At 36.4% G+C, this 15,433-nt stretch overlaps 2 protein-coding genes across 5 annotated transcripts in view; both read left to right on the forward strand.

Annotated features, from left to right (window-relative positions):
• Nucleotides 1-3,887, forward strand: part of SCYL2 (SCY1 like pseudokinase 2) — a 58,208-nt gene extending 54,321 nt beyond the window's left edge. For all 3 annotated transcript variants that reach the window (XM_002928485.4, XM_034644373.1, XM_034644372.1), the window contains 3 exons: nucleotides 26-118; nucleotides 1,086-1,205; nucleotides 2,259-3,887. In XM_002928485.4, the coding sequence (XP_002928531.1) occupies nucleotides 26-118; nucleotides 1,086-1,205; nucleotides 2,259-2,903 (858 nt within the window). In that variant the 3' untranslated portion in view covers nucleotides 2,904-3,887. The remainder of the gene's footprint in view (nucleotides 1-25; nucleotides 119-1,085; nucleotides 1,206-2,258) is intronic.
• A 4,942-nt stretch (nucleotides 3,888-8,829) lies between these two features.
• SLC17A8 (solute carrier family 17 member 8) overlaps nucleotides 8,830-15,433 on the forward strand; it is a 54,513-nt gene continuing 47,909 nt past the window's right edge. The window contains exons 1-2 of one of the 2 annotated variants that reach the window (XM_002928487.4): nucleotides 8,830-9,760; nucleotides 9,903-10,010. The gene's annotated coding sequence lies outside the window, so the exon portion shown is untranslated. The remainder of the gene's footprint in view (nucleotides 9,761-9,902; nucleotides 10,011-15,433) is intronic. The other variant, XM_034644374.1, reaches the window with a different exon arrangement.

Below are 15,433 nucleotides of genomic sequence, written 5' to 3' on the forward strand. Positions count from 1 at the left end.
GGTCGATATTTTTCTTTTTCGGCAGATTGACAAAGTCTTTAACAACATTGGAGCAGACTTTCTGACTGGCAGTGAATCAGAAAACAAAGAGGATGGGTTACAGAATAAGCATAAAAGAGTAAGTTTCTTTACTTGTTCTTATGCACTGATTTATAGGACTTACTGTAAACTACAGATTTTTGTTGGGTAATACTACTGTTTAGCATCTTAACAAGAAGGATGCTTTAATAATCTTTATGAAGTTTAAAAATTACCGTGGGAGCATGACCTCACTCACATTGAGAATAAACAGGCTTGGGAATTTAACTTCCTTTATTACTCAGCCTTCCATGTGGTAACATTTCTAGATTGCCTGCCTTCTTTGTCCTTTCTGCCGCACTTTGCCAGTCACATCTCTTGATAAATTCCACTGTGTCTCTTCTCTGCTTCTGATTTTGAGTGATAAATTATAAAGTGATACTTTCCATTTGAAATATTAGCTAGTATTCAATGCAATAAATATGTCAAATTTGAATTTCTGCTGAGGGCAATTTTTCTTCGGCTCATTTGACAAATACTAGTACCTATATGTGCAAAGTCATGAGCTACTGGGCATTGGGTTTACAAAATTGTAAGAATATACTGTGAACTTATAGTTTAGCAAGGTTGATATAAAGATAAATGTCAAATTTGATTCAGTCATTAGCAGTGAAAGAAGCTGTTTATGTTTTCCTTAGCTTTTCGTTGAGTTCCTAAAATATTTTTGGAGTGAGATAGAGTTGAACAAGGTCTCCCAAATTTATAAAATGAAATCACCAAATCATATTTCCCTTCTCTGGAAAAAGGTCAATCTGATGAGTGGTTTTAAAACAATAACTGTTTTTATACTGAAAGTATTTTAGCAGAGATTTTATGAGTTTCTAACTAAAGTTAAATCTTATAATAATTCAGAATATAATTTACCTGTGGCAATCACCAATACAGGAGTAGTTTGCAAACTACTTGGTATTGTCAAATATACCAAGACATACTTTACCAAAAAAGACATCTTCTGTTTTACATGTGGAATTATGAAGTTGCAAGTTAATATTTTGTTTTGTTTTGAGGCATCACTTACACTTGAAGAAAAACAAAAATTAGCAAAAGAACAGGAGCAGGCACAGAAGTTGAAAAGCCAACAGCCTCTTAAACCCCAAGTACACACACCTGTTGCTCCAGTCAAACAGGTCAGAATTCATTTTGTTTGCATAATTTCAAACAAACTTACTTTCAGATTATACTTTTGTATAATTTCAAGCATACTGTACTGAAGAAGTAAGTATATAACTTATTCTACCTACTAGTGTTTGAATAAAAATGTATTTCAAGACTACTTCAGTAATGCAGTTTCTAAGAGGTATGGGCACAAGGATTTTCCAACAACTCAATAGCCCGCCTAATGTATAATGTTTTATGATAGTGATTGTTATCAGTGATAATGATAGTGAGTGGTTGTTACCAATCACTACTAATGAAGAGAAGGGTTTCTTTAAAAATATTACGTTTAATAGTACTAAGTACCTCTCTTCTGTTCACCTTGAAATGATTAGGAATATTATGTTCATGCATTTATATATTTTTGAGCAAAAGCAGTTATAGTCAGGTCTGTAACTTGATTTAGGAATACTTACCTATATGTCCTGACCAGTATTTATTTCCTGTTATGTTTTAGGCACTGTTTTATGGTCCTGCTTGTAGAGAGTTTACACTCTTAATGGCTGCAGAAATAACTTTATCTTAAAAGCTTTCTTTAAATTATTTTTTGTTATTTCCTAATCACTAAAATTCTTTTTCCAAGAAAAATCTTAGTGGCCAAGAGGCAAAATAAAAAATATTTTGTAGGTCCTTATATAAGAATAGAGAAAACAAATTTCCACAAAATTGTGATACAATTCAAAATATAAAGAGTATCCTTTTTGTAATACAGATCTACGGATGAGAAGAACACATTTCTATTTTGGGGAGCGGTGGGGGAGGCCAGGATTTTGTTTAATTGGAATTCAAATTTGGTGTTCCCTGTCATCAAATTGATTGCAGTTTGGTTTCATGTTCAGTGTTCATGTTGAATTCAATGTTCATCTGTAAAAACCATGTAAATATATGTGGCCAACTGGATTTGGCCTTTGGGTTGTGGTTTGCTAACTTGATATAGACTGTTGAGCTTAATTTTAACTTGTCATTTATTGACTTTAATTAATTTAGAAATCTTGGAGATAAAATAATTCCCTCATATTTTTCAGACTAAGGACTTGACAGACACGTTGATGGATAACATGTCATCCTTGACCAGCCTTTCTGTTAGTACCCCTAAAATTTCTGCTTCAAGTACCTTCACTTCTGTTCCTTCCATGGGGCTTGGCATGATGTTGTCTACACCAATTGATAATACCAAGAGAAATTTGACCAACGGCTTAAATGCTAACATGGGCTTTCAGACTTCAGGATTCAACATGCCAGTTAATACAAATCAGAACTTATTCGGCAGTCCAAGCACACCTGGAGTGGCCAAGATGACACTGGGAACACCTTCCACTTTGCCAAACTTCAGTGCTGTGAGTGTTCCTCCTGCTGGTGCAAAGCCTGCTCAACAAAGACCCACAGATATGTCTGCTCTTAATAATCTCTTTGGCCCTCAGAAACCCAAAGTTAGCATGAACCAGTTGTCACAACAGAAACCAAATCAGTGGCTTAATCAATTTGTACCTCAGCAAGGGTCTCCAGGTATGGGCAGTTCAGTTATGGGAACACAGGTGAACATGATAGGACAATCTGCCTTCGGTATGCAGGCAAATCCTTTCTTTAACCCACAGAACTTTGCACAGCCACCAACTACTATGACCAATAGCAGTTCAGCTAGCAATGATTTAAAAGATCTTTTTGGGTGAGGTGTCTTGCTCTGTTTTTGAAGAGTTACTTCAATTTTAATCATGGGTGAGCTGATTTACATCTTTATATAGTTGGCTTGGAGGAACTACTTCTATGGGGAAGTGAATGGTTCTGTGACAGAAAACACCTTGTTTCCATGCCAGCATAGTAGTTGTATGGACTCCTAACAGCTGAGTTTTTAAAAGCATTGAGGATTTTTTTCCTCTTACCATCTCCTCTTCAAGTTTTTAAAAGACCCAACCCTTACCAATCTCGAAGAGAAAAAAGACACCTGAGTATCTTGAATAGCAGAATTTTTTAATCAAATGTTTATTTTAGCTTGTAAATCTTGGTTTATTTAAAAAATTGAGTTGGTTAATGCAAGTTTCATATGTTAAATACTACATGGTACACAGTCTGCCTTTACAAGTCATTAGTCTTCATTTTAATGTGTGAAAAATCTTGATGCTCTGTTGATTTGTTTGCATTTAGTATGACTGAGGTAATGATAAACTTAATGAAAAGGATCAGGTCACTTGCTTTTTCCAATCTTATTTACTTCTCAGATGAACTAATGTTCGATACAAAAGACAGCAAATACTGCAAAATTTTACTTTAATGTTGATTTCATTGGTTCAAACTGAAGACATTATTAACCATCTTAAATGCAAACTAATCATTGTAAATTATATTTTAGCATGGTCTGCTTCAAATAGTAATGTATTTTTCTGCATTTACTTGGATATATTTAGAATCACTTTCTTTCCTACTGTATCACAGACAGAAGAATATGTACTGATTTGTACAGATATTTGACAAAGCCCTCTGACATCATTTCCCTGACTCTTGCCTTCATATTTCATTTGGAATTCAAACTTCTGAGGTAGCCGCATATATGAATTGCATTTTCAAAAGGATATTTGTAAGAAACTATATTTAATGAGTAAACTTTTGAAATTTCTGCTGTATTGTTTCAAATGTAATAAACTTTACTTCTCTAAAAATGAGCACTTGTATCTTCTCGCTACCAACAAATTAATTTTCAGTTTATCATGGTAAAAGTCTGACCTCATCAATTACTGCAACTCAAGTTTAATTGTTTTCTAGAAGTTTTAGGAACCTTTTGTTTGAACATTTTTGTGTCCACAATTAGCCATTTTTAGGAAAGAAAGGTAAAATTCTTCTAACAGGAAACATGCTTAATTTTTTAAAGCCTTTCTCTGATACTTTTTCTTTGATGTGCTGATTGTTCAACCACAGAGCCTTATGCTGTAAATGTCACTTGTATTTTGTTTAAATTATATTCTACCATTATGTGATAACTTAAAAATGATCTTTCAGAGAACTATATATGCATTATAATTGCTGCCATAGAGTTTGTGGTTTTTAAGTCTCTGAAACCAGCAGTCATTTAAAATAAATCATATGAAGTTTAGTGTGTCATTGAGATATATATATATATATATACACACACACACACACACACTAAAAACATACATTGAATATACATTACTTGATTATAAAATGTAATTTGGTGATAGTATTGCTAGCATTATTCAGTAAGGGGGTACTTAAAAAAATAAAAGGTTAGCTTTAACATCTGGTTTCTGTATGAGCTGTACTTTGTTATTTATATGGTTTTAGAAAAAAGATTCATAGGAATGTTGAAGAAACTTATCTAAGAAATGAAAGGCACTAAGAAGAGCAGATGTTTCTGTCAAATACATTCACACCTTGACCAGATTATCTGTCTTGTTTGTAACACAATATTAATATTTCTCTTGAGAAAAGTTCACATATGGAATAAATGCCTAAGGTCGAAGAATTTCCTTAGTAACAATTTAGTAGTCACTGTTTATTAGGAAATTGCTTTTTATTTTGTAAAATAACTGGATGTCAGTGTTGAGCTCCTAATTAGAAGGAAAGCTGAATATAACAACATATAATTTGAACTTCTAAATATAAAGATAGATTATTTGAAAAATATATAATTCTTAGGTAATTTTCACATCTTGAAATTTGCTAATTCACTGAGGTAATGGTGCTACATTTTTAGAAAATTTTTCCTACACTTTTTCTGTTTTCTTGAAGATGTTTTATCTAAATCATTTCCATCAGTTGAACTGTTACCATTGCTTGTTGAAAAATTACATCTGAGGGGTGCCTGGCTGACTTAATCTCAGGGTTGTGAGTTTGAGCCCCACATTGTGCATACAGCTTACTTTAAAAAAAAAAAAAAAGAGAGAAGAGTAAGAAAGAAAAAAGAAGAAGAAAAGGGAAGAAAAGAAAAAAGAGAAAAAAGAAAGAAAGGAGTGAGTAAGGGAGGGAGAAAGGAAGAAAGGAAGGGAAGGAAATTACATCTGAAAGAAATATAGTGCCATTTTTAGGCTTGTATTTCTATGTGAACAAAATTTTCAAAATATTAGATCACTTTAAAATTATTTCAGGTATTGACAGCTTTTAAGCCCTTGTGCTTAGAGTAGAAAGTTGGTGGGTTAAAAAGTACCTATAGACAAAAATGACAAGAAAGATTCCCTTTATTTGAGTTGGTTCCTTATTCTCCTAATGCTGAGATGTGTGAGAAGGTGTATGAAAGGAGATGGAAAATGGACTGTGTACTTGGCTGGTTTTTGTTATTATTTTGGAATGCTTTTCACCTGAACAAGTTGAGGAAGTAGGTTTTATTTTTTTGACCTGTAAAATACCTTACGTGGTTGCTTTTACAAGATTAAAAGAAAAGGTATATGTGAAAATACCTGATAGCGGCACTGAGTATGCACCAACTAAGCTTTAGCTTTGATAAAAATCTCCATATTAAGTTGTGATTTATGCTTTGTGATTTAGTGATCTTGAAATAATTTTTGAGCAAAATGAATCTGTAAGAATTTAAACTATGTAGGATTTTAAGAGATCATTTACGTTGGTGGCTTTCAAACTGTAACTATGACACTAAGTATCTTACGCTGCAGACCAGTATAGAAAACATGTACCTGAAACAAAAGTTTCAGAAAACGTCTTTAATACATGTGGGTGTATTCTGATTTTTTTATTCTATCCTGTTCATCAAAGAAAACCCCCCCCACACACAAATCTTTACAATCTCTAAAAAAACTTCATTATGTAGTTTGAATAAAACGAATAATTCAGCCCTTTTTCCAAGCAGATGTAGAAATAGAGGACCAGATACTTATATGGCCTAACCCAAGGAGTTCAGAGCCAGGAATAGAAGCTAGATTTTTTTTTTTCCTAACCTGCAATCTGATACTCTGTACCACGTTGCATCCCTTATATCCTTTATTGTACGAATTCTTCTGGAATTGCTTTTGTTGAGACTATTCTGTGTAGCAAGTATGTGTTCAGTACTCATTTGAAATCCTAAGTTTATTTATGGTGGAAAAAAATTGGCGCTGAACAAGGAGATGACAAATGCTCTGTCAAAATCAGCCTCTCCTCCGAGTTGTGGGTGAGGAGGGCTGGGGGAGCCAGGTTAGTGGTGCTTGCAGTACCCAGACATGTAGCAGAATTAAAGTACATAACCTTGGGGGGGGGTGTAGTGGGAAAAACCATTTCACCGAAATGGAGTGTGTTGGATATTAGAAACCTTTTCTGTCCAAAGCAGCCAAGTGTCTCCAGCTACCCAAGAGAGGGTGCAAGCCATGTATGTAATTTAAAATTTTGTAGTAACCTCATTAGAAAAAATAGGTGAAATTGTTAATAATATATTGTAACTGAATAGAGCCAAAGTATTTCAACATAGAATTGATAGAAAATTTAATGAGCTATTTTATGTTTTGTTTTGTACCTAGTCTTTGAGCTCCAGTATGTATTTTACACTGAGCGCCTCTCAATTCAGGCTAGTTACATTTCAGGTACTTAGTAGCTATGTGTTGCTAGTTGCAACTGTATTACATAGTGTAGGTGTATATAGAAGCTAAGTAGCCATAAGAGTGAACCATGGCAGTTAGGTTAACTGTCTCCCAGCTCCAAACCCATCCTTTTCTGCCCTGCTTTGCAATGCTGCAGCCGGACCTGATAAACTTGTCTCTTTGGACAGCTTGGCAGAACATTAGGCTTCATTGATAGAGGGCCCTGAAGTAACACTGCAAAGCAAGAGCAGCAAGAAGACACTTCACTTCTGGGTCCAAGTTCTCGGGTTTAATTCACAGCAGGAGCTCAGCAGCCCCAGCAGGAGAGTTCCAGCTGTGTCCCAGTGAGGCTCTCCCAACCTTACTGTCCCTTCGGAGCAGCTCCAGTGGGCTGCTTCCCTGACAGCTCAGCCATTCCCTCAGACAGCTGTCTTTAGTTCCTTATTTTTTTCACTTTCTCTCAGCCTAGAGGTAGTAGTTGCTTTTTTTCTGCAACTGCTACTTCTGTGTTCTAAGGTTAGAGTTCTCTTCTTTCCCTTTAATAAGTTAACCACCTTCCGCTATGTAACAATTATTTTTAAAATTTCCCCATTCAAATACCTGGTGTGGGTTCTCTCCTGACCTCACCCTCACTGATGGACTCCTGAATCTACTATGCCATTTTATTTTAAAATTTTAAAATATTCAGTTTTTTTTTTATTGAGCTATAAAGTTGACCCAATGTTACATTAGTTTCAGGTATACAACTTAGTGATTTGACAACTGTTGTTTCTAAGCCATTTAAAAATGGGGCCATATGATATATATTTATGCTGCTAGCAAAAGTGATAGTGGGGTTGATTATATATACCTAGACTATATTAAAACTTTCCTTCCTAAAAGTTCTTTTGAAATGTGGTCATAGTGGAAATATAGTTTAGCTACTTTAATTATACCTATTTGATGCAGTTCCAATTTTTATCTTTTTCCTTCTACTTTTTGTTTATGTTCCTTTGTTGGTGACCTAGGCTGGTAGGAAGGTCAGCGTTTGGCTTCCATATAAATAAGTCAATGAGACTGGGACTTTAATGTCTAGAGTTTGAAGGTAGGAATCAACATTTATTCAGGTCTCTTCTAAGTCTCTGTCCTTAAACTTGCCAGTTTTTCTAAAGGCAATGATCAAATGAAAGTCCAATTCAGGGCATTTTCAGGGGCACACTAGGAGCATACAGAGTGCATAGGACTTTGGAGCCAGATAAAGTTGGGGTATTTTGGGGTACGCTTTTTAAAAAAAATATGGAGGTGGCATGATTTATACATTTGTTCATGGATTGAAACAGATCCATACTTGTTAAGAAAATCTTGTCTCTAACAGTAGCTACTCTTAAGATCACTATTGTGAAGAGGGGGAAAGGCCTCTCCCTGAAGCAGTATCCTCATTAGACTGTTCACTTTCAAAGGGATGTCCTCTCTCCCCCAGGACCATTGATTATATATGCACATGCCCTTAATCAGCAATAATATCCGTGCCCCAGGTGCTTGTCAGAGAACAACCTCTAACTCTATTGCCCAACGTTGAGAATCTCATTTTTGAGAAGTGTTTATGGAAGAGGCCAAAAAATTGAGTAATCTAGGTCCATTTCTCTAGAAATTGTGAATGAAATTAAGCCCTCTATGGAAACCTTTGTGTCTGGGGCACCTTTGGCTACGCATCAAGTTCCTTTACCACACTTAGCTTTGGACTGTATTGTGAAGCTTAAATTCATGCCAGAGATGACACTGGTTCACTCTAAGATATAATAGCTTCTTTGAGAACCCATAGGAGAAATTTCAGGTTTCAGTTCAGGAGTAAATGAGCTTCTAAGTAACTGGTTTGTGCTTATCTTTGAAAGAATGTTTCTGAATAATGTAACAAATCACATATTAACAGCTAGGAAGTTCAGCCAAATTTGCAGTCTACTTGTAGCAAATGTATAATATGTTAATAGTATGTACTATTTAGTGTTTGCTTTTTGGTTCTACCTGATTTTTTAAATTCTTCTTTCTCCTTTGTTCTGATTTCCTTTTTTTTTTCTTTGCAGTTTTGTAGCATTTCTTTAGAAATTCTCATTTTGGAATAAGTGTATAAATAAATATATGGAATGAATGAGTTTAAATATTGTCTCTTTTACTGGCTGACCACAATAAGTTTTCCCAGCCATAAAACGAGGATCATGCTTTACAGGCTTATTAGGATTAAATGAAGTAAACATGTGTGAAGTACCTGGCAAGACTCCAGGCACATAGTAGGTGCTCAATAGATATCCTCATCTTCCTAATGATGGACATAGGCTTCTAAAATATTTGTTTGATGAAGAACAGAAACCTCACCTAGCATGGTTTCAATACAGCCTTCAAAAAATAAGCCAAAAAATAGGTTATAGGTTTGGCAAAGTGAGATTTCTGGGACACAAATATAATGAGATATAGGCCTTGCTCTCAAGGAATTTGCACTGTAGTTATAAAGATAGCTGAGTAAGCAGACCATTACAGGACAGTAACATGACAGAACTACATAGGAGACAAGTCCAACCTAGACTAGGAGTGTGGAAGCCTTCCTCAAGAGATAAGACATGAAGTCAGCCTTGCATGTCGCCCTTTTTTTTTTTTTCCCACCAACAGTGCTTGCAGTGATTTGTTTATGCCATCTTTTAAAAATTGTTTTTGATGTTATCATATGATTACTTTAGGGATCACATTTCCCCAAATTAAGTTGTGTACACTGAAGAGGGGAATAGTGAGCAGGGTTTTTGGAATTTTAAGATTCTATGAAAATGCTTGAATTATGGAAAGTCTGATTAAATGATTTGATTACCAGGAAAAGTGGAATTAACATTGGCTACTTAAAACCTTCCATATTAGATGAACCCAGGGATGACAGGGCAAGGAGCAAGTAAGTGAGCATTAATAAACTTTTTGGCTAATTTATGTTTCATTCATTTCAGAAATTTAAGAATTTGCACTTGTGGGTACAATAAAGGTATACCAAATAGGTAAGTAAATCTATTCCTTTAAAATTACAGTGGCTGGTTTCCAGGGGGAAAAAATGTCTGGCAAAAATGTATTTAGTCTATAAACTACCAGAAGATGTCACTGTCTCCCAATTAACGGTCTATTCCATTGACACTTTTGCAGGTACATTTTTTTGAACACCAGCAGGCTGTGATAGATTGATAAGAATATTTGTCTTCTAGTATTGAATTTCTGAGAAGGATAGGACCTCACAAGAAGTACGCGTCCAAGGTTTGTAGGTCTGTTTTCATCGTGATTCTTTATGCCCTAAGTATGAACCCTGTTAGCCACTCCATTTATTGAAATTATATGGACACTCTGGGTTCCATCTGTACTTGAAAAGTGAAGGTGGTGAAAAATTCTTCAAAATATCCTCTCTGATCTTGATTTCTGCTCACATTTTCAGGTTGCCTTAGTATGATGCAACTGCATTTGCTATTTTATCAGATTGTCTAGGTTATTTTGGCTTTGGACACAACCTAAGCTATTGAATCTTTTTTTCAAGTCACCATTCATTGTGTGTAAGGCAGAGTTGGAAAGTGTTTCCATGGACGAAATGAACCAGTATTTCCCTAATTACTTACAAATGGGGACATCAGACTGAGTCTGAACCAATATATACTCAGGAGTGTCCAGACAATAGCACATGTTAAAGAAAAGCAAATTATCTTTATAGCCAGGAAACTGACTTGAGAGTTGATAATTGTCTTGTGCTGGGGGCTGTGGGGAATGGGATTCTCCGAGATGAAATGATAAATAATTTGTTAAAGGCATCCAGTGACAGCTAGCAGATGAATATATGGGTACGATTTCTTGTGCAATTCTGCCCAGTATCTCAAAAGAGCTAAGTACGTCATTGATCTTCTCTGTGCTGTTGGCTTCAATAGTAAAGTGGGTTAGTCTGCCCAACCTGGTCCTCTAGGTAGTTACAGGGATCAAAGAAGCAGTTAAGAATGAACTTAAAAGTGCTTCATAAATATAAGGAATTCATGTCATGAGTAAATTCTTCTATGAAAAATGTGAAACACTTAGAAATTATTCCATAGTATGTGGACATCTGCCTTTCTATATTTTTATTATTTGACCTTCTTTTAAATTTTCATTAATTGGGGAAAAAATTAATGACACCTAATACTTAGGCAGTTGCAATGATGAACCAAAAATAGAATTGGATATGTTTCCAGGGTGTCCATGTAGTAGCAAAGTATATGGAGATGTATTTTATTTTATAATGTTATAAAATTATATTCCTGTAAATTAGGAACATAGAGCCAAATTAATTGACTTCTAGTACCCAACTCACAATGAGCTGAAATAACGGGACCAACAATGCTTTATTTATGGACCTGAAGCAGCAGGGCCTAATGAACATTTTTAATCAGATAGGTTTAAATCCTGGCTCCACCACAAACTGCAACTTTGAACAAGTTAATTGAGTTTCAGCCTCAGTTTCCTGACTTGTAAAATGGAGATAATATCTATTTGGCCATTCTACTTTGTGTATATACTGTATCATTCTACTTTGTGAGAATAAAATGATATCAAGAAACTCAAGTCAGAAAGTCAGATAAGGAAGCAATTACTATAGAATGGGCTAAAGGTTCCCATTAACCTTAGAAAGGATATCTTACCACACTTGGGTAGATAGTGGCAGTCTTAATCCAGGGGCTAGAACATCGGTGTTTCTATGTCAATTTCTCGTGATTTCACTATTGGTTGGCCCTACTTTTTGGTGGAACTTTTTAGTGAAAGCCAACAGCTGAGTGTGTAATTTCAAAAATCAGCGCCTAGTTTTATTTATTTCTAAAATTTCCACAGTAGCTGCACAAAGCTTACCCATAGTTAGGTGCTCAATGATGTATTTATTTCTTTATTTTTAATTAATTAACTTTTTAAAAAAGGATTTTATTTATTTGAGAGAAAGAGAGTGTGCACAAGAGTACGAGCAGGGGAGGCAGACAGAGGGAGAGGGAAAAGCAGGCTTCCCACTGAGCAGGGAGCCCAATGTGGGGCTCAATCCCAGGACCCCAGGATCATGACCTGAGCTGAAGGCCAGCACTTAACCGACTGAGCCACCCAGGCACCCCATTAATTTTTTATTTACATTCAATTTAATATATAGTAGATTATGAGTTTCAGAGGTAGAATTTATATTTTTTTAGAGAGAGCACAAGGTGGGGGAGGGGCAGAGGGAGAGGGAGAGAAAGAATTCTAAGCAGGCTCCATGCTCAGTGTAGAGCCTGACTCGGGGCTTGCTGTCAAGACCTTGAGCTAGTGGCCTGAGCTGAAATCAAGAGTCTGACGCTTAGTGGACTGAGCCATCCAGGCACCCCTCAATGGCATTTTTAAAGGTACAAAGATTTTGAGTACACGTTTCCTGAGTTAAGTTAAAGGCAGTCTTCAGTATCCATAGTAGGATTATAGGATCACAGTGTACTGTGTACTGTGGTATTACAAGCTTAGGAAATGGGTTTAAGGACCTACCCCCAGATCTCCACATTTTACTAGTCAGGTTGCCTTGGGCAAAATTGAGTCTTGATATCCATATGTGTACCACAGGGCTGTTGTGAGAATCAAATGAGATACTTGAAATGGCTTTGTATATAACCTTGACTATTAATAAAAGAATGAATGTTAAATATGGAAGTGTGATAAAAAAATCATTTTATATACATTCTGATTAGTACTGATAGTTATCAACAATATAGTTTTAAATTGTAAAAGGTTGAGAGAGGTCTTGGAAAAAATAGAAATTTTTATTCTGGTCTCAGTATGTAATGGAGGATGGGTAGGAGGAGTGTGGAGTTGGGGTGGAGAAGGGGATTATTGGCTGGACAAGCTGGCACAGGATTCAGGAGAGAAGGGACCTCAAGATGATTAGTTTTCTTCATTACCTTTGTTTCCTTATGAGGTTTCTTTTCTGTTTTCTTTTTTATTTTATTATTATTATTTTTCTTTATGTTGTGTTAGTCACCATACAGTACATCATTAGTTTTTGATGACCTTATGAAGTTTCTTATCTGAAAAGGTGATTAACTTGGTTATTAGCTCTAAGCCTGGTTAAAATTCTCCACCTAACACTTTGATTGGATTTGATGGAATTATGTTCTTGAATAATTCTCTTCAGATTGTTTGAGATTTGTTTGCTTACCCCGCCCCCCCCCATCCCAGGTAGTTTGGAATGTTGGCTCATAAGCAGCCCATGAGCTCTACTCTTTTCACTGTTGGGGACTAGAAATCCTACCTGTTATTACACTGGACAGTCAGGCTTGCCTGTAGGGTGTAGGTAGAGGCAGTCTTAGCATTATAGGATTTGGGTTTTAAGGCATTGCAATAGTCAAAATTCTTTATCCATGAGGAGCAGAAGCTGTCTTAACTAGAGTAGGTTGCAAAAGGTCAATTTGTTATAAGGGTGTGGGTATTTCATGAAACCCAAGGGTAGAAGGACAGCTGGGTCTAGACAGACAGGAACTGGAAGGCCATTATAAGCAGAGACATTCCCTGGCAAAATTTCATTCTGTTTCATTCCTCTCTTTGCCAGACCAGTGTTCTCTGCATCTCCAGTCCACAGGTGAATGTAGCCACTCCATAGTTACAGCCCTGGGTCCTGCACAATGAACTAGCAGTCTTTCAATTCCCAAGTTAAATTACCAGGAGAATCTGGCATCTGACCACCTCAGTTTGGCTTAGGAGCCAGCAGTGGTCAGGGGAGATAGGAAACATTATAGAGTATACAGAGGCCTAGCACCATAAAAGGGGCCAAAGTTCCCTGAGAATGAGGAATTGCTGTTATCTGGACAAGTATTTCTAAAGAGATCTTAGTTAATATTTTCTTTAAGGGAAGAGACTTGTTTGGTGCAGGATGATGCCAGGAAATCATCGAATACATGCCGATGGCGGGAATCTTTTCTAATAAACATTCAGTCTACATATCCCAAAACAAACCAAAGCTTTTTGTTTCATGGCCCTCAGGGGGTTCTGTTCCACACATCATTTCTTGTATCTTTACACTATTTGCTATTTGAGATGGGGATCCAATGTTTAACACCTGAATTATATAAAGTTCAAGATCGTCACTCTGGCTCTGTTTTCCACCACATGACACACTCACCCAATTCTGAAAGTTGGGAGTTACCCTCAGATGCCATGTTCTCTCTCTTTGCTCCCACATTTTTTTCTCTTGTTTGCCTCACTTTCTCATCCGTGAAAAGTAACACTACCACCTCCCTCATCTAGGAAGCCCTCTCTCATTCCCCATTGGCAAGCCAAGTGAGGTGTCCTTGCCTGTGCTCCCATAACTCCATACGTGGCACTCACTATGCTGCACGGACTCATTTCCTGGTTGATTTGTTCCTTCAAGAGGCGTTTCACATTTCAGCCTTTCACGATGCCTCAAAAGGGCCTGCCACGTAGTAGGCCTTCAAGAAAAACAACAAATAAATAAAATGAGCCTCAGTTCTTTAAAGCCTGGCTTTATATTCTCTTGTCTCTATTATCAACAGTTCGAGTGTGGAAGCTGAAAGTACAGGCTCTGATGCCACACTTCCTGGGTTCGTCTCCCATCTCTGCTTAGTTTCTTTGTTGTGTGCTCTTGAGCAAGTTTACCTGACCTCTCTGTGCCTCTGTTTCCTCATCTGTAGATGGCACAGTAATGGTACCTCCCTCAGAGGGTCATTGTGGGGGCTACATGAGTTGAGTGCTTAAAGTCTGAAACTACTACTACTACTACTAGAAACTACTCCAGAAAGGTTCGTTATTACCATTATCAACCATCTAAATCACCACCAAGAAACTTTTGTAGACTTCTGTGTGTTCCATGAACAACATGAAAGCCAATTCTTTAGGTATGGTTAGTGTTTTCAGAAAGGTGTTTATGTGGTCTCTGTCTGGTACTGCTTCCATGGTGTGCTCTAAGAGATACGTAATCTAAGAGTATCTAGGGACTGAGAAGTGGGTTAGAAGTTCTACCAGTGGATGCTTTCTGTAGCGAGAGAGTGTGCTTATCATATCGTGATTGTATTTGCTTTTGATGCATGAGCGAGCTTTTTTGGAAACAGGTAAAGACTTGGTGGGGTGATTGGATGTGTGATGTCCTGGGGTCTTAGCATTCTCAGACTTGACGGTTTGTGGGTGGCAAGGTTGGTGGCCAGAAACTGTCCTTTTAAGAGCACAGGGCTGACAAGAATTTTTGCAGAAACTGACAGGCTGCTTCTAAAATTTATATGGAAATGTAAAAGACTTAGAATAACCAAAACAATTAAAAAAAAAGAATAAGGACTTTCATTTTTGAATTTCAACACTTTTATTAAACTACAGTTAGGGCAGTGTGATACTGGAATAAGGACAGACATGAAGATCAATAGAAAGAATTGAAGGTCAAGAAATAGATCTTTATGTTCAAGTGGTTTTTTGACAAAAGTGCCAAGGCAATTAATCCAGGATAGATTTTCTAACAAATGGTGGTGGGACAAGTGGATATCCACATGGAAAATGATGAATTTAGTTGTGTACCTCACACCATATATAAAAATGAACTCAGAATGATCATGGACTTAAATGTAAGAGTTGAAACAATGAAACTTGTAGAGGAAAAAATAGGAGAAAATCCTCAAGACTTCAGGTTAGTCAAAGATTACTTAGGTATATAAACAAAA

Source organism: Ailuropoda melanoleuca, chromosome 15, assembly GCF_002007445.2.
Source record: "Ailuropoda melanoleuca isolate Jingjing chromosome 15, ASM200744v2, whole genome shotgun sequence".
Lineage (NCBI taxonomy): Eukaryota > Metazoa > Chordata > Mammalia > Carnivora > Ursidae > Ailuropoda > Ailuropoda melanoleuca.